The sequence below is a fragment of the Polyodon spathula genome, chromosome 1, assembly GCF_017654505.1.
Source record: "Polyodon spathula isolate WHYD16114869_AA chromosome 1, ASM1765450v1, whole genome shotgun sequence".
In the NCBI taxonomy this organism is placed as follows: domain Eukaryota; kingdom Metazoa; phylum Chordata; class Actinopteri; order Acipenseriformes; family Polyodontidae; genus Polyodon; species Polyodon spathula.
Window position 1 is genome coordinate 84,508,109 of NC_054534.1, and position 23,349 is coordinate 84,531,457.

General features: G+C 35.6%; 1 protein-coding gene across 6 annotated transcripts in view; it reads left to right on the forward strand.

Annotated features, from left to right (window-relative positions):
* pigg (phosphatidylinositol glycan anchor biosynthesis class G) overlaps positions 1–22,565 on the forward strand; it is a 119,840-nt gene extending 97,275 nt beyond the window's left edge. For 3 of the 6 annotated variants that reach the window (XM_041264575.1, XM_041264545.1, XM_041264549.1), the window contains exons 11-13: positions 7,271–7,580; positions 8,694–8,857; positions 20,430–22,565. In XM_041264575.1, the coding sequence (XP_041120509.1) occupies positions 7,271–7,580; positions 8,694–8,857; positions 20,430–20,655 (700 nt within the window). In that variant the 3' untranslated portion in view covers positions 20,656–22,565. Of the gene's footprint in view, positions 1–7,270; positions 7,581–8,693; positions 8,858–15,710; positions 15,784–20,429 lie in introns of those variants that run through there. The other 3 variants (XM_041264554.1, XM_041264559.1, XM_041264566.1) reach the window with 3 other exon arrangements.
* The last annotated feature ends 784 nt before the right edge of the window (positions 22,566–23,349 follow it).

Here is a 23,349-nt window from a genome sequence, read left to right on the forward strand (position 1 = left end):
CCTAAAACCATGCTGACTGTCTCCCAGTACCCTGTTACCATATAGGTAATTTTCCATTTTGGATCTTATTATAGTTTCCATAAGTTTGCATATAATAGAAGTCAGGCTTACTGGTCTGTAGTTACCTGGTTCAGTTTTGTTTCCCTTTTTGTGGATCGGTATTACGTTTGCAATTTTCCAGTCTGTCGGTACCACCCCTGTGTCAAGAGACTGCTGCATGATCTTGGTTAGCGGTTTGGAAATTACTTCTTTCATTTCTTTGAGTACTACTGGGAGGATCTCATCCGGCCCAGGGGATTTGTTTATTTTAAGAGCTCCTAGTCCCTTTAACACTTCTGCCTCAGTTATGCTAAAGTTATTTAAAACTGGACAGGAACTGGATGACATGTGGGGCATGTTATCAGTATCTTCCTTTGTAAAAACTTGTGAAAAGTAATCATTTAACATATTTGCTATTTTTTTTTCTTCATCTACGATTTTGCCATTTGTATCTCTTAAACATTTAATCTCCTCTTTGAATGTTCTCTTGCTGTTGTAATATTGGAAAAACATTTTGGAATTGGTTTTAGCTCCCTTAGCAATGTTTATTTCTATTTCTCTCTTGGCCTTTCTAACTTCCTTTTTGACTTGCGTTTGCAGTTCTGTGTACTCTTTCTGCGTACTCTTTCTGCGTACTTCTTTCTCCTTTGCTACACACATTTCTAATGTCATTGTATAACAGATTATTGTGCTCACCGTCTGAATCTGGCGGTCTATAGCATGCTCCTATTATTATGCCTTTTGAATTTTTGTCCGTTATTCTGACCCATATTGATTCGGTTTTATTTTCTTTGTCCAGGTTTAACACCTGGGCTTCAAGACTGTTTCTTATGTATAGCGCTACCCCTCCTCCTCTTCTGTCCTGCCTGTCTTTCCTATACAGTGTATACCCACAAATATTAAATTCGTCCCCATCACTCTCAGACAACCACGTTTCTGTAACACCTATCACATCATAGTTACCTGTTAGTGCAGTAGCTTCAAGTTCTAGAATTTTGTTTCTGATACTTCTAGCATTTAGATAAATACATTTAATGGTTGTCTTACCTGAGTTGTTGTTCTTGTTTTGATGTGGTCTCCCTTCTGTTTTTTTGTTGATTTCTCCCCCCTTCCTTTCTAGTTTAAATGCTTCCGAACCTGCTCGGTTCGAACCTAAGATAAGTCTGTATGCTGACAATGTTTTTCTGTTCATCTGGAACGCTGATACATCTCTACCACCTCTACTAGAACTTATTAATAATTACGGGTTGATCTCGGGATATAAAATCAACTAAGGTAAATCTGAAGTGCTGCCTTTTAAGTCTGTTTAGGCGGGATGCTTTAGCTCTAGATCTGCCCTTCAGATGGTCACCAAATGGTATTAAGTACCTTGGGATTCAAATCTCTCATACAGTTGATGAACTTTTTGAACAGAAATATGTTCCCTTTCTTAAAGTTAACCTAGAAGATCTTGAAAGATGGAATTCCCTTCCTCTCCCACTAATAGGGTGGGTAGCTGCAGTTCAGATTAATATATTGTCCAGACTTAATTACGTATTCTCCATGGTTCCTACCTACCCTAAAACCCAGTGGTTTAACACTCTTAACCAGGCTATTACTAAGTTTTATGGGAAACATAAGAAACCACGGATTAAACTAGCTACACTTCAAAGTTGCAAATCCAAAGGTGGCTTAGCAGTTAATATTTTCTTGCTTTCCAACTTAAATATTTAGCAAAATGGCTAGGCCCTCAAGATGCAACCTCCCTAGCCTGGATAGACCTGGAGGATTCAGATTTAGGATCATTACATATTAAGGACCTTCCATTTGTAGAGATTTGGAAACACTCCTGCCTCAGTGATCCATGTATCTCTGTTACAGTTAAAGCCTGGTTAAGAGCTCACAAACTCACTGGGACCAATCTGCATCTATCTCAATTTTCTCCCATTTGGCACAATCCTGACTTCCTCATAGCAGGGAAACCATTTGAGTTTATCTCTTGGCGTCAAAAGGATATCACCCATTTAACCACCTCTTTGAAGATGGGAAGTTCCTCTCATTTGAGAGATTGAGTGAAACTATAACCTCCATAAAAACTCCTATTTTCAGTATCTTTACGACATTCCCTAAAAATTAAATTGTCCTCTGAACTAAAACTCTTGCCCCCTCTGGCCCAGCCCAATATCTCCTAAAACATAGAGGGGTGAATCGACTTGCCTCTAATACATACCATTTCCTGATATCCAATGAAGAGGAGAGTGTTGCCTCAATTGATAAATGGGTCAGGGATCTTAATCTGCCAAATGTATTTTGGGTAAAAATATGTAATACTATCCTCAGTTTATAAGAGTGCAAAAATCAACCTCATTCAATATAAAATTCTTCACAGAGCATATCTTTCCAATAGAAGGCTGTTTTTAATGGGACTCTTAATTACCCTGTAGGACATATTCCCTGAATATGATAATAATACATTAATGTGTATTAGTGATATAACTGTACTAATTAATGAAACATCTGTGTCTTAGGGATAAAAAGCAAACTGCTGTATCTTAGGAAAAAGAGCAAGCGGTTTGGTGCAAGGAAGACATGAAATATAGATGTCAACAAGTCCCAACTGCAACAACAAGCAGCTGGACGAAAGGAAGCAGACAAAGGACAAATCTCAAAGGTTTATGAGTTAAAAGGCAGGATACACAAATGATCTCCTGAAAGTGGCTACTCAGCAGAGTAAAAAGACTATCAATATCCAAGCAAAAGTAAACATTTTGCACTCCACAGCGAATGTTAAACTGTCACTCTGCTAAGCAAAGCTGCAACTCCGGGACTGTGCCTAAAAACGGACCCAAGATGAGGAAGCAAGCTGCAAGCGAGTCAACAACCACAAGCCACAAGACATAGGCCCGGTTGGAGTACTGCCGTAAAACTTAGAGACTTTTATCAGACAAACCAGTCTAGGTCTATTGTACATGTAAAACCACAGTATCCAAAAGAAACTGCCCTGCTACCTGCATAGCTAGAAGATTCAGCAAAACGGACAGAGAGGACGGGCACTGTTGTGGATCCTATACCGAGGACTGAAGACTTTGTTGCAGCTGCTTGTTGATTATATAAAAAATTGAAAGCTTTGTTGCAGAGTTTGATCCAACGTGGTATTCAAGACTTTGTTGCAGAGGAAAGCCTTTTGTACTGTACACTTCAAAAGATTGAGTTTCCAAACCAGCGGACCAAAAGTCTAAGCTGTAAGGAACTGTTGAGTATAATTCCAGCTGCATTTTCCTTTCATGGAATTAAATTAATTAATTGCAACACATTCACATAGAATTGAACTGTTAATTATTTAGTTTGCACCCTTTGCATGTGAAATAACCTTTAGTAAAACTTGATGAAGTAACTATACTGGACAAAAATATAAGCGCAACATGTAAAGTGTTGGTCCCATGTTTCATGAGCTGAAATAAAAGATCCCAGAAATTTTCCATATGCACAAAAAGCTTATTTCTCTCAAATTTTGTGCATACATTTGCTTACATCCGTGCTAATGAGCATTTCTCCTTTGCCAAGATAATCCATCTACCTGACAGGTGTAGCATATCAAGAAGCTAATTAAACAGCATAATCAATACACAGGTGCACCGTGTGCTGGGGATAATAAAAGGCCACTCTAAAATGTGCAGTTTTGTCACATAACACAATGCACAGATGTCTCAAGTTTTGAGGGAGCATGCAATTGGCATGCTGACTGCAGGAATGTCCACCAGAGCTGTTGCCAGAGAATTGAATGTTCATTTCTCTACTATAAGCCACCTCCAACGTCTTTTTAGAGAATTTGGCAGTACGTCCAACCGACCTCACAACCGCAGACCACGTGTAACCACGCCAGCCCAGGACCTCCACATCCGGCTTCATCACCTGTGGGATCGTCTGAGACCAGCCAATTGGACAGCTGATGAAACTGTGGGTTTGCACAACCGAAGAATTTTTGCACAGACTGTCTCAGGGAAGATGGCAGACAGCGTGTATGGCATCGTGTGGGCGAGCGGTTTGCAAGCGGTTTGCTGAGTGTCCCATGGTGGCGGTGGGGTTATGGTATGGGCAGGCATAAGCTACAGAAAACAAACACAATTGCATTTTATCGATGGCAATTTGAATGCACAGAGATACTGTGACGAGATCCTGAAGCCCATTGTCATGCCAGTCATCCGCCAATATCCAGCAACTGAAGAGGAGTGGGACAACAGTCCACAGGCCACAATCAACAGCCTGACACAATCAACTCTATGCGAAAAAGATGTGTCGCACTGCATGAGGCAAATGGTCACACCAGATACTGACTGGTTTTCTGATCCACACCCCTACCTTTTTTTTTTGTTTTTAAGGTATCTGTGACCAACAGATGCATATCTGTATTCCCAGTCGTGAAATCCATAGATTAGGTCCTAATGAATTTATTTCAATTGACTGATTTCCTTATATGAACTGTAACTCAGTAAAATCTTTGAAATTGTTGCATGTTGCATTTATATTTTTGTTCAGTGTATTAGTAATCTACCTCATATTGCTGTATGGAGAATTTCTTTAAAAGTGAACTTGACATATCATATCAGTCTCTCAGTGTTTAAATATAATGTCTAATCATGCATCTATGGAGAGACTCACAGCAAGGATACAGAATAAACACAGTGAATTTAATTGACTATGGTACCATTTTCTCTCTTACATAGACCAGGAGGGATAAACCAATATACCCATCTACTCAGCTGTATATTATATGTATAGATATTTGCTTATTTTATACTAAATGCTGATATACACTTGTATTACACTCCTCAGATAGCAGGTACTTGTGTATGTATATGTATATTGGGGTATGTCGGCATAGATATACTGTATAAAGAGCACATGGTCTGTTTTTTCCAATTATTTACACATTTGTTTACTTATATCTTTTTATTACCACTTTCATTTTTTTTTTTTTTTTACTTTTTATAATTGTCCTGCTTACATAACCTTTCAATGATATTCAAAATTCTGTAACAAGGTTCCCTGTGGAGTGGGTGTTTGTTATCCTATGTGTTCTGCAATTAAAAATAAATAAATAAATATCATTGCCAGCTATCAGTCTGAGTGCTTATTTGAACAATGATTAAATGAAAGAAATGCAAAAGCTGTATGAAATGTGAAATGGTAAACTGAAATTGCAAGCCCTTTTCTAAGTGTTAATTCGTAGAATTAATCAAAAGATCTGCAGGTGATGTCACAGAAATGTTTTAACATCAGTTACATATGCATTACTGAATGGTCCTGTTAAAGCTTCTGTAAAGTGCTATCTTTACATGTATTCATGTTCTGCCTTCCTTTAAAAAACTGTTTTACAGTTAAAATATGAGTAAAAATACTTGCTCTAGACAGCATGCTCTTAATAATGTTGTTTTTTTTTTTGTTTTTTTTTTGGTATTCAGATTGCCTGTTTGGCATATGGTTTTCTCAGAGCAGGTGCTTTTTGCATCCCAACTTGTCAATAGCACATATGATTAGGAAAAATCCTTATGTAAAAATACAAAAATAAAAAAAAAATTAAATTTCAAACTTAATTTTGAGTTGGGGCAGCACCCAGTAAATAACAGGTCACCCTAAAAAAATTGAGAATGTTGGTAACATAATACAGTAAGTGGTACACGGGTATACCATAAAAGTCTGCCATTTTTCTTCATTATTGCTTTCATTTTTATGTCTTTAATTGTTTTAGTGGTATCCACACTGTCTACACATGTTTTCCAACACAGTTTTAAATCAGTATTTAACCACAGGCAGTGAAGGCTTGCTCAGCTCAATCATTTTACTTAGCAAGGAATACAGAAATAATTGCAAAATGCTCAAGTTCTCCCTCTCAATTCAGACCTGTACCAAATCATATACTATCAGCAAAACAAACTTCTAATAGATTTCCCTGGCCCTTACCAAGCCTCCACACAGCTACAAAAATGTAAATAGAAAGTACACACAGTAGTAGTTTTACTTTAAATTGCTCATTGAATTATGTTATGTTTCTCTTTTCATTGAAAAAGAATGACATGACAACTGCATTTAGGTTTCTTTTGGTGTAAACTTAAAGCAGGGGTTCAAAACAAATCAAGTCTCCAAAGCCCATGGAATCCTAGAGTTAAAAATAGCACAGACCAAAGCTTTTCTTGTAGCCTAATCAAAGTGTATGATGATGTGTGTCATCTTTCTGCACAATCATAATCCTCTAATGTACATATTTGTGATTGTGTGACAGATATATTATATTGGATAACTACTATACAATGCACATATATATGATATCTATCTATCTATATATATATATAGATCTATCTATATATCTATATATATATATAGATAGATAGATAGATAGATAGATAGATAGATATAGATATAGATATATATATATAATAGATAGATAGATAGATAGTTGTTTAATGCAGCTTTTTTTTCTAAATGTGATAAAACAGGATGCTAGAATTTAAAACAAAGCTATTCCATTGAACAACACAGTTAGAAATAATAACCTATTTGATAACCTATTTTTTAAATATTATGTTATATATCAAATCATTGGCTATAAAAAACTACAGCTTTTTTTTTTTTGTTTATTTGTAAACTTTTTTGTATTTATTGAATACAGTTAGAAATAACTTTTGATCAAGTCTGTCTTTCAAAAAAAAAAAAAAGAAAAGATGTTATGGCAGATAACAAGTGTCCGTCGTTTGTTTTTATGAGGTCCCCCGGGGTACAATGGTACCAATTAGGAAATCCTCTAGACTGCAATCTGTGTGATGTACCAGTTATGTGACCCACTAGACCTATGTGTAGAGCTGTACGCAAATATTCAGCAACAATAATGGGGAAAGCAGAAGTGCTTCACCATAGCAGGTGCCCATGCAAACTCCTTGTCACTCAAAGCAGTGGCTGCATTGACCTTGTCCATCCAGACAGTGAACAAAAAAGCAGAAAGACAGAAGCAAACAAGGAAGGAAACAATGAAACCATGAGAGAAAGAGTAGAGTTGCACACAAAAAAATTAAATGTATAGAAATAGCAGGATAAAGGGATCAAAATAAATAGGAAGTGCTGACTAGAACTTACCAACTGTAAATGTGATTTTCTGTACCTGAAGAAACTTCAAGACATCTGTAATCAATTGAGCCTTAAGTGGTTGGTGCTGCATTTTTCCAAATAACACATTTTTTATGTTCTGTTTTGCTTCCAGGGGAACCGTTGAAGCCCGCTTTGTCTACATTTTTGTTCTTGGCATCCTCTTTACGGGTGCCAAGGATTTACTAAAGTCACAAGTCATCACTTCAGACACCAAGACAAAGAGCACAGGATTATGGGAAGTCTACAGTGGTATGGTTCTGCTGGCTGCTCTGCTTTTTAGACCTCACAACCTGCCAGTACTGGTCTTCTGTCTCCTGATTCAGACTATAATGACTCGGTTTATCTGGAAGGGATTACAGTATGATGCAGCACAAACTACTATCATGCATTACTGGTTCGGTCAAGCCTTCTTTTACTTTCAGGTACTGTGTAATTAGTGTTTAGCCATTAAACACACCCATAGTTTGTATTCAACATTTAAAGCTATTAAAGGTTTGGGGTCGTTGTATTCTCCTGAATTAATACATATTGAGACATGACCTGTAACATCACAGGTTTTTAAAAAATAGTTTACTATTTAACAAGTAACACCATCACTATGAATGTTTTATGAATGGATTTATTTTTAGATGAGATAATTGTATTATGATAATGCATTCTTTTCAAATACAGTATAACAATTCCTAATAATTAAGCATATCTGCATAATTACAGTAGCTGTGCCAGAAAGTAAGACTTATTTTTTTAGTCTATTCCATATGGTCAGTTGGATTAGGAAGGTGAAAAGTATACGTGAAAACTGGACTACTACTGGACAAATGTCATTTTTAAAGTGTTACAGAACCATCTGCACTGCAGTGTTTACAAGAAAAACTTTACCTAGGTTGTATTCTAGCTCCTATCGTAGTTTTTTTTTTTTTTTTTTTTTTTTTTTTTTTTTTTTTTTTTTAAAGTATTGTTGCAGTGGGAAGGGTAGCCTGGATACACTGCAATCCTTAGACATTTTTGTTTCTCCTGAGTAAATGTTGAGAAGTGTATTGCCTGGTTGATTTATGACCCTTTTGAAGGGTGTTCTGTGTCATTGTTACACTTTTGTGGTTTGCTAGTTTGGTCAATACCCATAACTAGTCAACACACGTAGGGCTCAAACATGAGATTTTTTTAAAGATGAGACAGGCTGCAGTACATTACAAGAATGGAAGAATTGTGTAACGTCGCAAGCCACAAGAGAACCTGAGATGGAATTATAGTTTTGTTATTCTGCAGCCTTTTTTTTTTTTTTTGGTTAGTTTTTATGGAAGTTTTAGAAATTTGTAAATCAGAATGTAATTGTTCTTAAACTTATGGGGTCTATCTGTAGTTCATAGTTCTAAATAGAATACTTTATTTTTGTGTGCATTGTTTGCTAACCTACCAATTTCATAATGATACATATATTGTTTGTAATTACACAGTAAAATAACAATGATTTAATTTTTAAATGAATGGATTTTTTTGTGTTTTTTTTAATGATTTTTTTTTTTTTTTTTTTTTAGGGGAATTCTAATAATATTGCCACAGTGGATATTTCAGCAGGATTCGTGGGCCTGGAGAACTATGTTGAAATTCCAGCAATTTTTCTCACAGCCTTTAGTACTTATGCAGGCCCTCTGCTTTGGGCTAGCCACCTAGTTTGTTACCTGAACTCTGAAACAAATCGGTAAGTTTTACTTTTTTTTTCCTCTTAAAATAAATAAATAAATGATTGCCCTATCTTAGCACCTGAATTTAAAGACCTCTTTAACCTGTTAAACCCCCAGCCCCCCACAGGCAATTTCCACCTGGGGGGCTGTGGCCTTAAATAAATCACATTATCTTCCGAAGTACAGACAGCACAGGCATGGTTCAGGGCTTGAATTCAAGGTAACCCCTTGTGCATCAAAACTCAGATTTGATCCAAAAGTCTTACTCAGTACCACACTGGAAGGAGATATCCAGAAAAAATACATAAAAAAAACAATAAACGCTTTTCATTTGTTTATATTCTATAGTTATGATAAGAGCCAGATTTTTTTTCCAATGCTTCACCAACACGTCTTCTACACTGGGTAAAAAGTTGAAACTGATTGAACAGGGATCACAAAGCTGATTTATTTTGAAGAAAACTGCACAGAATGTTAAGCTATTAAGAATGTGGTAAGCAGATAACACATTATTACATTTGAATGTAAAACTTACCATGATTTAAGGATGTGTATTATCCCTGCTTGGGGATGTAAAGTCAAGGTTCCTGAGCACCATTGCAGACCATCCGTATGTTGCACTTGTTTACATGTATGTACAGTGGACGTATATCACAGTGATCCTTTTCATAATTCTGATAGTTCATATTTACTGTGGTGCTGGATGTTACTAACAGGTTGTTAGTCTTCATGTGTTGATGGATGGTTTATCCTGGAGTCCAAATATATGCAGTATATTACATCTAAAGTCCATAATCTATATTTATTACTGTATTGTCACATGTCAAAAAGATCAGCAGTCTGGGAGATGCTTTTTGTATTATGGCCTCAAATGTTGTGTTTTAAAATAGCACGCAGTGATATTTAATGTGTGCACTTTTGTATTTATTTCAGTCCATCTTGTTTCCATTTAATGGTGGATTGTGTGCAAACACCACTAGGAAACTAACATTAGTCAGCATTCCTGCTGTTTTCTTTCAGCTGATCCCCACACAGTCATTATCAAAAATCTCATTTGAAAAAGCAAACATGACTGTATAATATAAACATGCTGTAAACTGTTTTACTACATATATCCAGGTATATGTAGTAGGTTTCAGTATTGGTTAATCAATATATTGCACATTTATTTATACTTCAGATATGCTAACTGATTTAGCCTGTGTACCTGTGGGAAATTGAATAAGCAATGCTCTAGTTTAAGGAGTTCAGCATTTAATTTATTTTAAATGTCTTCTCTTGGGAAAGCATACCTCTTATTTGTTGTTCAGTTCATAATATATCTGTTAATTAAAAATACAGAATGGTTATGTGAGTTTAACTCTTACACAAGGTTATTTGTCAATGGTTACACATTTCTGTGTCTGCAGCTGCTAACTAACACTGCTACAAAAATCTAAACAGCCTTCACGTACCATGGTCTATCCCCTCAGTAACTTTTCAGACTTGTGGAAGGTCATAGAAAGTTGTTTTAACCCTGTCCTAATACCACCTTAAGTTAAAGAAAATACACAGACAAATAACATTGTATAATGCAACAAAAATCTAACAATATGTTTGGTCTTGGTTAAAGAATTCATAATTAAAAAAATAGATGCCTTTTATATATATATATATATACACACACACACACACACACACACACACACACACACACACACACACAGTACCAGTCAAAAGTTGCAGTACACAGAACACTTGCTGGAAACTAGGTTTTTTTCATAACTGACAATGTTTTACGTCATATACATTTCTGTAAATACTTGAAAATGAAAACGCATATAGCAATATACAAAACAAAACATAAGGAGTATCAAAGCAATGTTCAAGAAAATTGAAAATTGTCTCTAAATCTTGGATTCCTCAAAATAGCCACCCTTTGCCTTAATAACAGCCTCACAAACACGAGACATTCGGTTTCAGCAGGAAATCACCCGACATGTCTTCCCAGCTCTTGTGGGCAGCTTTGCTTTGACTCTTTTGTCCGGTTCATCCCATACAAGTTCTAAGGGATTGAGGTCTGGAGACTGGGCAGGCCAGGTCATTAGATTGAGTTGTCCTTCCCTTTCTTCTTCGCCAGATAGTTCTTGCACAACTTTGAGGTGTGTTTCGGGTCATTATCTTGCTGAAGAATAAGGGACTGTCCAACTAGCCATAATCCCGATGGACTGGCATGCTTCTGAAGTATGCTGTGATAGAGCTTGCCATGTACTTGGTAAAGATCGCCAACTCTGTCACCAGCAAAGCAAGCCCAGACCATGACACTGCCTCCTCCATGCTTGACAGTGGGAACCACACATACAGAACTCATGCGCTCATTCTCTCTGCGTCTTACAAATACTCGGCGATTGGACCCAAATATTTCAAATTTTGACTCATCAGTCCATAAGACTGACTTCCACTTCCTCACCCAGTTTCTGTGTTTTTTGGCCCAGGCAAGTCTCTTCCTCGTATTCTGCACTCTTAACAATGGATTGTTTGCAGCAACACTTCCAGTTAGGCCAGCTTCACGCAATCTTCTCTGAACAGTTGATGTTGAAACATCTGTACTTCTAGTAGCATTTAGCTGAGCTTGTATTTCAGGGGCAGTTAATCGCCGGTTTCGCAGACTTGTGACTCGAATGAACTTGCTCTCTGATTCTGAAGTCACCCTTGGCCTGCCTGACCTTGTTCGGTCCTTATGAGTGCCAGTTTCTTCAAATCGTTTGATGGTCTTGGCCACAGCAGTTACAGATGCTTGCAAAGTTCTTGCAATTTGTCTTAAAGATTGACCTTCATTTCTTAAAGTAATTACAGACGGTCTTTTTTCTTTGCTTAACTGACTGTATTTTGCCATTTTCTGCTCCCTTACATTCAGGAATGACAAACTTGTGCCTATGTTACCTATATTTTACAGTAGTCATGGACCCTCACCTGTTAACAATAATTGGTGACAAAAGGTCAATTAGGTAACATGCTAGTTAACTCAGAGAACATCTAATAAAGACACTTTTATACTTAGGCCAGTGTTTTAACACCGTGTTATACACATTTCAGACTTTTAACTGACTTGGGCTTCAGACTGAAATCCCCTTGCTTTGGGTGATGATTTCATTGAAATTTGACAAGATTTACATTTTCAATTAAAAATAAAATTGTTGAATGCAATTGACTTATAATCATTATCAGCTTATATAAGTACACGTATCATAGAATGAAATATTAAGTGTTTATAGACAAGTTTATACAGTTAAAAGCATAGATAATTGTTTCAAGCAGTTGTACTCAAACTTTTGACTGGTACTGTGTGTGTGTGTGTGTGTGTGTGTGTGTGTGTGTATATATATATATATATATATATATATATATATATATATATATATATATATATATATGATTTTACGTATAAAATGTTTTTGGTCAGATAAATCTATGAAGTACCAGTAGCTAAAGTTATCTATATAACAAAGACAATACAAATAGCAATCCAGGTTCGTTAGGAGTATAACTGACAATGGCTATGTTTACAGTGACTTTTGGCACCCAGATTTGTAGGATCTTTTTTCAAATTAATAGTTCATAGTTAAAAAAAAAAAAATCAATGCAATTATTAATAGTGGAAATATTTAATAAATAATTACATTTAATCACCCTCGGAGACAAGTAGAACAATCCAGTTACACCTCTTAATAACCCAGATGGCTATGATTGGGTTTCTGTTATACCATTCTAACATCTTACAAAGTTGCTGTAAACACCTTTTTAAATACAAGGCATGTTTAATGTAGAACACTTCTTTTTATGATTGACACACAACATTTTGGCATTGTCCCTCCTTTATTACCATAAATGACGTCCATTGGCATGGTACTTCGAAGTTTGTTGTAAACCCATGTCGAGTAGATTTCTTTCAGGAATAATAACATTACAATCCTAGGAAGCTAACTCTGTTTTCGTTGCAAGTGTATCCAGTCGCTTTGTTTGTCATGTCAGTGATCTCGATCACATTCCTAGTGCATCGCTGTGTGTCCATGAGGCTTGGTCTTCATATTGTGTGGATAAGACAGTGTTAAAAGCCAAGGACACATTGCAAATCTGCAATCACCTAAGGAAGCTTTATTGTAATATCTAATATGCCGTTTTCTATACCAAGATTTCAGTTGTATAATTCAAATAAAATCTACAGTAGATGTCAGCTGTCATATAATGTATGTATGCAGAATTCAAATAGGCTACAGTTGCAGTAATCATTTCTTGGTAGTAACATTACACTGGGTGCAAATAACGGTATATCATTTTAGAGATATAAAAAACATTACGTAAGGTTACACATGTTTAAAATAAGTGAATAAATCTCCTCATAACCACATGTATAGAAAAGGCTAAAATACTTTCAGAATTACAAATATTGAATTGTTGAGGTAGTCTGTAAGAAATTAACCCTGGTGCTGTACACCTCTAAGGTTGGCATCACAGACGCAGTCTGTTAAATGTCTGTTTCAAGGGGAGTTGTATATGCTTTTGTTAATTAAAATCCTCCAGGTGAAAACTAACTCCTGGTTTATTATGAAATTAACACAGATTTGCTTTTAAATTCCCACGCAAACAAAATAGTTGCAAGAAGCTGCTCGTTAAGATATTAACATTTCTTGGAAATCAACATAATTTCGGAACTCACATTAGGATGATTATTTAATAATGAAATAGGCATAAAGACCGCTTGAAAATGCAAAATCAATGCTACATACTGATGTCTTGATTAACACTGGCGTTATCGTTTATGAACTTTTAAAAATCCTGCCCAATATGTCTTGCTAAACAAAAATTAAACAAGAATCAAAGTCATTGTTAAATAAACATTACATTGCTGTCACTTTCAAAGGTCACTGTATAAATGAAATTGCTGTCAAATTAAAGGTCACTGGATGAAAATCATGGCCAGAAATGCATTTGACCACATTTCTATTTTTAGCCCCACCCACTTCCTATGACTCCGTCCAGTAACATCTGAGTGTGTTCTCTGCACACCCCTGCAGGCTACCATTTAGTGATTGTTGAATCCTAAATAAATAGATACTGCTTCAGAATATAATGTAATTAGTATTAAAAATATATAAAAGCAGTCTAGTTGTTCAGTTATGCTGTATGAACACTGTACTATACTCCACTAGAACAAAAGATAAAAATTGTTATGGCTTGGCTGTTGTCTGTCTTTGCGAACAGGGCACAGCACAACCTTTCTGCTATCCACCTGTAATTTGGATTAATATTATTTACGTTTGTCTAGTATGTACAACAGTACACGTGTATGTATCATTTATATTTGGATTTGATTTTTATGTATGCAATTTGTTTTATGAGTTTTCAGTTATTGTTCAATCTGGTTTGACAGTGTGTTTCATTGATGACCTAGATCTAATGTGTGCCAAGCTGCAGGGAAGACCATTCATGCATTCATATTGTCTGTTACACTTAAAAAAGGCTAAGAACAGTGTTGGATAAGCTCATATCCAATATGACTAAAGGAAGTGGAATAAATGTAAATTGACAAGAGATTCCATGAGAGAGATGGTTTGCGTGGGTGTATTTTAATGATCTGAAATGGATCTAAATAACACCACCCTTTAACTATAGACTATGTGTATCCCGCTTGTTTTTATTTTTTATTTTTTTTAGCACCTTATAAACAAAACTTAAAATAAGTTAATTGTATTTATTTATTTATTTATTTTTATGCTGGGTTTAAATGTCCAAGACTAACTGCAATATGGTGCGTTGAGGTTGCAATTGTCATTCAGTACACAGGCTTTAGCGCAGAACTTGTTACAGTACTGTCAGCAATCAGACAGTGTGAGGAGGCAAGTAAAAAGGCAAACAGAATACTTGATTATAAACTCAGAAATGTAGAGTAATATCCACAGGACCAGATGATATAGTTTGAATTTGAGTGGAGACAGCCTTGGAGTGTGAATGGACAAACAACACACAACACACAACTTTTCAGTTGATTGCCTTGAATAATATTATTTAGGTTATATATATATATATATATATATATATATATATATATATATATATATATATATATATATATATATATATAAGCATGTTCATAATCTTTGATGTCGCAGTGAGGTTTCCATTTAAAATATTTTCTTTATCAGTTCTACAATCTGTTTGTTACAATTTTTTTGTTTATTGTGTATTAGTTAATAAAAACATAGATTATTAGTTATGGTTATAGTTCTGAACTCTTGCTAAAAGAGAAGAGTGAGTGGTAGGGGTATAACCAAGGGTAAATCTCAAGGCTTCTTTACAAAGGGGTTTCCAATCTGTTTATTTGAGAATAAACAATGATTGAGAAAAAAACAATATTGTTATATTCCAAATTCGGGTACAAAACAGGACTGCAACAAAATATGTTCTTGCTGTATAAGCCTTGATGCTGCAGGTATTGCAACAGAATAAATATAGCAAGCAAATGTCAAACTACAATCTAAAATAGGAGATATTTTCAAATAATGTTTTGCCACAGCTAAAATATCCAATATATATTTTTTAATATATGCCAACTGGTCATGTCTCATAAACTGAGATGCCAACTTCATATTTTCAGTTTTATTAAAACTCTTCAGCCAAAATTTAACAATACCCTTCACTTTCACCTGTGACCTAAATTGGTTGTGTCACGTGACCTTATGGTTTTTGGATGAAAAGAGATGAAAATTGCTTTGAGAGATTGACTTCAAACTTGTTACACAACTGTATTCTATGATTCTGTAGTTCATGGGTATCATGCATGAAAAAAGGATATATGGTTTATATACCAGTATATTTATTTTGTTATTTTAGTAGAAGATTACATATGGCTACTTCGGACTCATGCATGATACTACCGTACTCCAATAGAAAATAGACCTGATTTGTGAGTAAAATATATTTCATACTGTGAAATTCTAATGTAGCATTTTCTATTCTTAGCACGGTAGAACTGAAACTCCCCAGACTGCTGTCATTGTAGGGTGATATTGCTTTGCTTTGTACATTGATTTTTTTTCTTTTTATAGCCTTTTTTCATACTGAGGATTTTCCTGTATGACTTTCTATCCTTTATCTTTACTGTGACATATGTCTTCATTGGATTTGCAGTGCAACTTACATACACTATGGTAAAACTACCATTGTGTGTTTAAGTTACATTTATCTTAAATGTCCATGCAGTGGGTTCCATGGAAAATCCCCCTGGTGCAGTGGTCACATCGAGTCACATCACAGTATACCATGTTTATCAGGTGGTGCAGCTTGAAGTGCAAAATCAGTAGTTTATTTTTCCAGAAGTTTTCCAGAGATTTTTAGTGGGCTGCATCGAGAGGAATGGTAGCTCGGGAACTGCCAGTGACCATCTATACATCACAGATAGTTTATGCGTTTTCAGGGTATTGGCGCAGCAAAAAAGCACCATTCCACATTTAATGTCCATCTCCTCCTCCTCCTTCGGACGTATGTTTTGTAGATTTTTGCAGACCCCAGGCACTTTTGTCCACGCATATGATATTCAGAATTCTAAAAGGTATTGACAATGTCGGCCCAAGGGACTTTTTCAACCTGAAAAAAAGAAACAAGGACCAGGGGTCACAAATGGAGGTTAGACAAAGGGGCATTCAGAAGAGAAAATAGGAGGCACTTTTTTACACATAGAACTGTGAGTGTCTGGAACCAACTCCCCAGTAATGTTGTTGAAGCTGACACCCTGGGATCCTTTCAAAGCTGCTTGATGAGATTCTGGGATCAATAAGCTACTAACAACCAAACGAGCAAGATGGGCCGAATGGCCTCCTCTCGTTTGTAAACTTTCTTATGTTCTTATATCTGAAGCAAAAGCACATTGGAAATGTGAAAAAACTGCAAGTTATCAAAAGTGCCCAGCCATTTAAAGTAGAGATACCAAGCAAATAGATACAACTGTCAAAGTGGTCGGGGCCAAGGTTGCCTAACTGGGCTTGTGTTTTTCAGGCACAGTAAACACAGATCAAACACATGAAAAACTCAAGCCAAGTTAGTAGAAACAACTGGGGGAACCTTGGCCTCCACCACTTGACAGTTGTATCTATTTGCTTTGTGCTGACCAAGTTTGCCCCAGTGGTTTTTTGAAACTTGGCTTGTGTTTTTGATGTCTCTAATGGCTGGGCAATTTTGATAACTTGTTGTTCTTTCACATTACCAATATGTTTTTGTTTCAGATACCTTTTTTTTTTTGAGGTTTGAAAATTCCTATGTAAAAAAAACAATGAATACTGGTATATTTTATCTATCAAAAAAACATTTTATTTGGGTCAGCAATTGGTGGCAACGTGATAACAACTCAAATAAAACACAGTAATAAAAAAGTAAAAAAATAAAACACAGTAATAAAACTACATAATAAAGGTGCTGCTTACGCAGTGCCCCCACTGCTGCTAAGCCAGTCAGCTCGGGTCTCCGTCCTACACTCAGCCATTCTCTATACACTGGGGTGACCAGAGTTCCCCATATAGCAACACACATCTCCTCGGGTACGTAATAATTTATTTTATTACTTATTTTCTTACTACTTTATTTCTTATTTATTTAAGGCAGGCTGTCTTCCTCAGCCGTGCTTGCCTGTTTCGTTCTCTATTCAACCGCTGGCGTTCCTGCTTGGTCTTTTGTTTACACTGACGTCTTCCACCAGCGTCACGGGTATCCCCTGTCAGGCCACCCGAATGCATAACGAAGCGCAGTTGTTATGGGCCTCTCAACCATTCGGAGAGAGGGAAAGCCAACACAACTTCCTCCCAATCTCTCCGTGTCACTGCCATAATTTACAGGCAGATCTTACGAGGCAGCCCTCTTCCTGCAGAACCATGCATACACCAGACAATCACCACAAGCCTCTCCTGTTACATCTTGGAAAAGTGATTCTGTTTCATTAATAGTGTTTAAAAAAAAAAAAAAAAAAAAAAAAAAAGCAGCTCCTTATTTTTAATTCAGACGAACATAAAAAGCAAGTTCAGTTAAATTGCTTTTCCCGGATTTCAAATCTTAATGACTTGTTGCAAATATGCTATAACCTGTTTTGCAAATTAATAGTTTCCTCTTAATTACAATTTAATTAAAGCAATTTAACTTCACTCTCTGTTTGCGTGCAGTTTGAATTAAAAATAAGGAGCTGCCCTTTTTCTACATTATCAATGAAACCGAATCATAGTCTCAAACAAGTTAAGGGAGAAATAAAACTAAAATGAACTTGTTTCACAAACACTTTTCCAAGAGTTTAATTGAACAGAATCTGTACACTCAAAAAAAGGGACGTCCCATGCTCAAAAATAAAAACTGAAAACGAAGAGCCCTACCTGTACTGTATGTGTAGTTGTATTCCTCTCATGTAATTTACACGTGGAACTGCACCATAACTAAAGCATTGTATCACATAGACTAATAAAGAAATGTAATAAGGCTAATTTAATATTTAACTGAAACAATATTAAATCAGTTAGAACACATGCAACATGTTTTATAAAATAAACAACTATATGTCAATAATAGGAATTAGAGCAGCCATGTTTCTCAAAGTTCACTAAGAGAAATGACTGTGATCCACATGTTGTATTTACATGGCAGGTAAGTAGGTGTCAGTGGAATAGGACAGGTTATACAATCAAGTAGTGATTTATGTAGAAATTCTATTTCTATTGTATAGTCTGCTCCCAATGTCATTCTAGCCTGGTACGATGTCATGCTGGTTTATAGAAACAATCCCTATCCCTGAGTTTATAAGGAGTGTGCTTGTATCCATGGTAGAGTACATTGTAGCCATGAGAAATACTGTGATTAGTTACTTGTTGTTTTGGGAAGCTAAAAACTGTAAATGTAGATGTCAATTTGCACAAATTTTTTGTGTTGCTTTATAAAATGTATAATACACAGGTGCTTATTTCATGGGGGCTTTTAATTTATGTGCCATTAACAGACTCCTTTCAAACCTGAGTACAATAAACTTCAATACCCAATTTTTGTTTTAAAATGTCAACGTTATGTCTCAGATAAATTGTGCAACATTTTAAAATAAGGGCTGGTACTTTGTTGCCATACACAAAAGAATAAACTGTATACAGATTAGTATTGTGTAATGACCAATGCAGTAGTTTGTATCCCTCATCATTTCTATTCAGCTATACCCAAAACCACCCCCCATGCCAGAAATAAAGTGATTTCACCTCCCCAACTATTACTTTGAAGACAGGTATTAGAGAATGAATAGATGTTCCAGGGTCAGACTTGGTATATTGCGCCCTACAACATGAGACGAGAAAGTATAAATCCACCCATCCACTCCCCCTGAAATGATGAGAAGAAATATTTTTTGTGAAAGGAAAATAATCTGATGAACAGAAGCGACAACACTTGTTGTTAAGAATGATAGTGTTTTTAAACTCTGCTGTCTTGCTCATATATGTCGCTTCCTAAAATATATTTTTGCAGTACAATTTTGACCTTCAGTCCATTGAACAGGAAAGTGTTTTTTTTTGTTTTTGGGGGGGGGGGGGGGGGGGGGGGGGGGGGGGGGGTTTGTTTTTTGTGTTTTTTTTTTTTTGTTTTGTTTTTTTTTCTATATGGTTTATCATTTAAAAACTGTTTAATTCTTACCTGTCAGACAAAAAAGGTACAGTTTAAAACATGATATAGTGCTACACAATTTTAAACAACATCTGGAGTCCAGCCAGGGTATTTATTTATTTTTTTTAAGTAGCTGCCCACATGATTTCTTTTATTTTGAAAAAAGATTTTCCCACAGTAACAGACTGGTAACTGCGGTATCTGTTACCGCACCTACCGCAGTATTGGGGAGAATTTCCATGGAACCCATTGTATAATATATCGATTGAAGGTATACCCAAGAAAAAAAACAAAAAAAACTGTTGAATATCATTTAAAAAAAGCTGATCTTTATCGAACTACAGTAGTTTTGGCCACATTTATTATTTGTCAAATGTCTGTTAATATAATGCTGGTCTAATAATTAAATGATGAGTTTTATATCAACAATAACAATTATGAATCCTTTTGGTGCATTATTGATCTTTGACTGTCGCAAGGATTAAATTGAAGCTAGAACATGTTGTTAATTTTTATCATATGTTTTAATATAAAACTTTATTTACTGATAATGACTAGAAGGAGTCTACCAAAGGTGCTGCGTACTTGTACAGTATTTGTTTCCCTCCTACAGGAGTCAATGAGCTCCTGAATGACGCAATTGTACACCAACTGTCCAAGTTTATTTTCTGCTCAACTAATAGTGTCAGTGTATGCCCTCACTAAGATGAAATATTTCAGGCTTTCTGATTATTTTTATCACAGCCTGTGATATTACTGTTGAAAAACCTTTCCAGATTCTGCTGAGTCAGGGTGTGTGGGTGTGTGTGAATGCGTGTGCTTAAGGCTGTCAATATTAAACACTGTTGGTTTTGTGATTCTTTACTGTGTAAGGTTCTTGTGGCTTGTGATGTTAATTATAAATCCAATGGATTCAATTCCCATTTTCTTTACCAGGAGTTCAGCAGCGATGGGCCATGGCTGTTACTGCTTTGCGCTGTTGCGTTCAATCCCAGCTGCAGTCTACATCATTCTCGCCACGTCCCTGCGGTATCACTTGTTCGTCTGGAGTGTGTTCTCGCCTAAACTTCTCTACGAGGGTATGCATACATTTGTGACAGCTTCTGTTTGCATTTTCTTCACTGCTATGGATCAGAACCGCTCTGTTAGGTCATGGGACTAGCAAAGTAACTTAGAATAAAGCAGTACGTTATGTTGATTTTAATGTTCTTGGAAGATGTATTTATTTTTAAGCTACATCTACCTTAATAAAACATAGATGGGGACGTATTACAAAACTGGGATATGTTTTACACTTCAAGCAGTTTAAAAACCAAGCAATTAGGTTATATTTTGGACATCAACTCGGTTTGACCATCCAATCAGTTTGGCATCATCTGCACTGTTTATGTCTGGTGTATTTCTCAGAACTGTTAAGAACCATTTAATATATCTGTAATGAATTCCAAAAATTTAAATGTAATAAAACATGAATATTTTCTTTCTTGGGTCAGTACCTCCTAGTAATTTATTTGTCTCGGTCTCACTCTAGTGTGAGGTTTGTATTTATTTTCATTTTCAGAAGCAAAGTGGAATTTTACAAACCTCTAATGAAAACTTCCTGTGTACTATTTTTGTATTGGTATGGTACTTTAGTGAATGTGCTCCCAGTGCCTCTGTTTAAGGGCTTCTTCACTGCTTATTTGTTACCGGATCTCTAGAATGTTTAGACCTTTCTTTTATTAAGGGTTGACCTGGTGAAAAGATTTCGTTGACAGATTCTAACCCTGAATGCAAACATGTTCAGAAGTTATAACCATGAAACAAAGGGAGCTCTTCAGTACAGCATCAGGAGCGCTTTCTCTAAGTGACGCAACACTTGGCACACAGACAGTATCCAAAGTTTTGCAGTATCAGACATGCCAACTTCATGCACCGCATGAGACACACTCATTTGCATGTTATCTCATTCTCATTTTTAAGTTACAAGGAAAATACGTCACATAAATCTCAATGTAGAGCATGAAGATAACAGAGTGATTCTAGAGGTTAGCAAAAAAGTCAAGTACCTGTATATTGCAAGATCCAGCAATAGACACTGTTTTTTTGTTTGTTTTGTTTTTTTTGGTTCAGTGCTAGTGAATATTGATACAGTATCTGTATATGGTTTAATGGTACTAAACAGCTGGTTTTATTATCTCACGTGCACCTTCAGCACTGACTTACACCCTCTGGAAAATGTCTCACTCTTTGAGATCATCCAGCTTTGGCATCTCTGCAGTTTTGATAAAGATGGTGTGATAAAAAAAAAAGTAAAATCTGTACAAGCTATCAAAGTGTGTACAGAAAATGAGAAATAATTAGTTGAAGTTACAGTCAGACTTCTGTATCAAGGGTATATGTTTTTTTGTTTTGTTTTTTTTGTTAGTATTTTTATTAATTATTAAATGTAATTGCAGATGTGTAAATCATTTCATATGTTTTGTCTTATTTTACTTTGCTTGTAATGTCTATATTGTTAAAAACACACTACTGTATATATAAAACAGCTGGTCAGATTTTCCAAGCCATTTCCCCAGAGCAAAGTTGACATCATGCATACTTTATTACAGAACTGGTAATAAATCATGTAGGTTTACTTATCTCGTAATATTATTTCTATATATTATAAAATAAATACATTATTTAATATAAATATATTATTTTTTTCTCAGAAGAAAATGGTGCTCTGTGGTAAAGGAAATGCTTTGTAAATCTAGCCCAGTTGATTTTTTAAAAACAAATTTTGGTACTTAAACACTGCTAGAAAAATGCAGGAGTTATTATGCAATTGAATGCTTTAGCGCAAGAAACTGGCACACCTTTACTGTAAGTGTAGCTTGCAGTACACTGATATTGTAGCTTAACACTCAAGATCATTTTTGTGCAAGAGGTTTTATCTGAATATATTTTCTTTTTAGTTTATTTTGGTAACAATTCTGAGTGGGACATTATCTAATTTTAATATTGGTTTAAAATGTTTAGCTCCTCATTGTTATGAGGAGAGCATTTTCCTTGTGTCTTTTTTTTTTTTTCTTTGTATTTGTTACCAAACTCGGATCAGGTTTATACTGTACTGTGCAGTGTTACAGAGGAAGACTGAATGCAGTAACTTTGCACTGTATCAAAAGTTACTTTAAAAACTGTATAGGTTACTATTATGACTTGCAATAAAAAGGTGATCATTTGTGAATTTTGCTTCTTCACTTGCTGTTTTATTAGTTGAAAATGTAGTTATTGTTTCAGTCAGAGAACTCATGCGATAGATAATATTTATTACAGATTAGACACGATAAGACTTTTATTCATATTATACAGTGGCTTGTGAAACTATTCACCCCATTGGCATTTTTCCTATTTTGTTGCCTTACAACCTGGAATTAAAATTGATTTTTATTTGGATTTCATGTAATGGACATACACAAAATAGTCCAAATTGGTGAAGTGAAATGAAAAAAATTACTTGTTTAAAAAAATTCTAAAAAATAAATAACGGAAAAGTGGTGCGTACATATGTATTCACCCCCTTTGCTATTAAGCCTCTAAATAAGATCTGGTGAAACCAATTACCTTCAGAAGTCACATAATTAGTTAAATAAAGTCCACCTGTGTGCAATCTAAGTGTCACATGATCTGTCACATGATCTCAGTATATATATATATACCTGTTCTGAAAGGCCCCAGAGTCTGCAACACCACTAAGCAAGGGGCACCACCAAGCAAGCGGCACCATGAAGACCAAGGAGCTCTCCAAACAGGTCAGGGACAAAGTTGTGGAGAAGTACAGATCAGGGTTGGGTTATAAAAAAATATCTGAAACTTTGAACATCCCACAGAG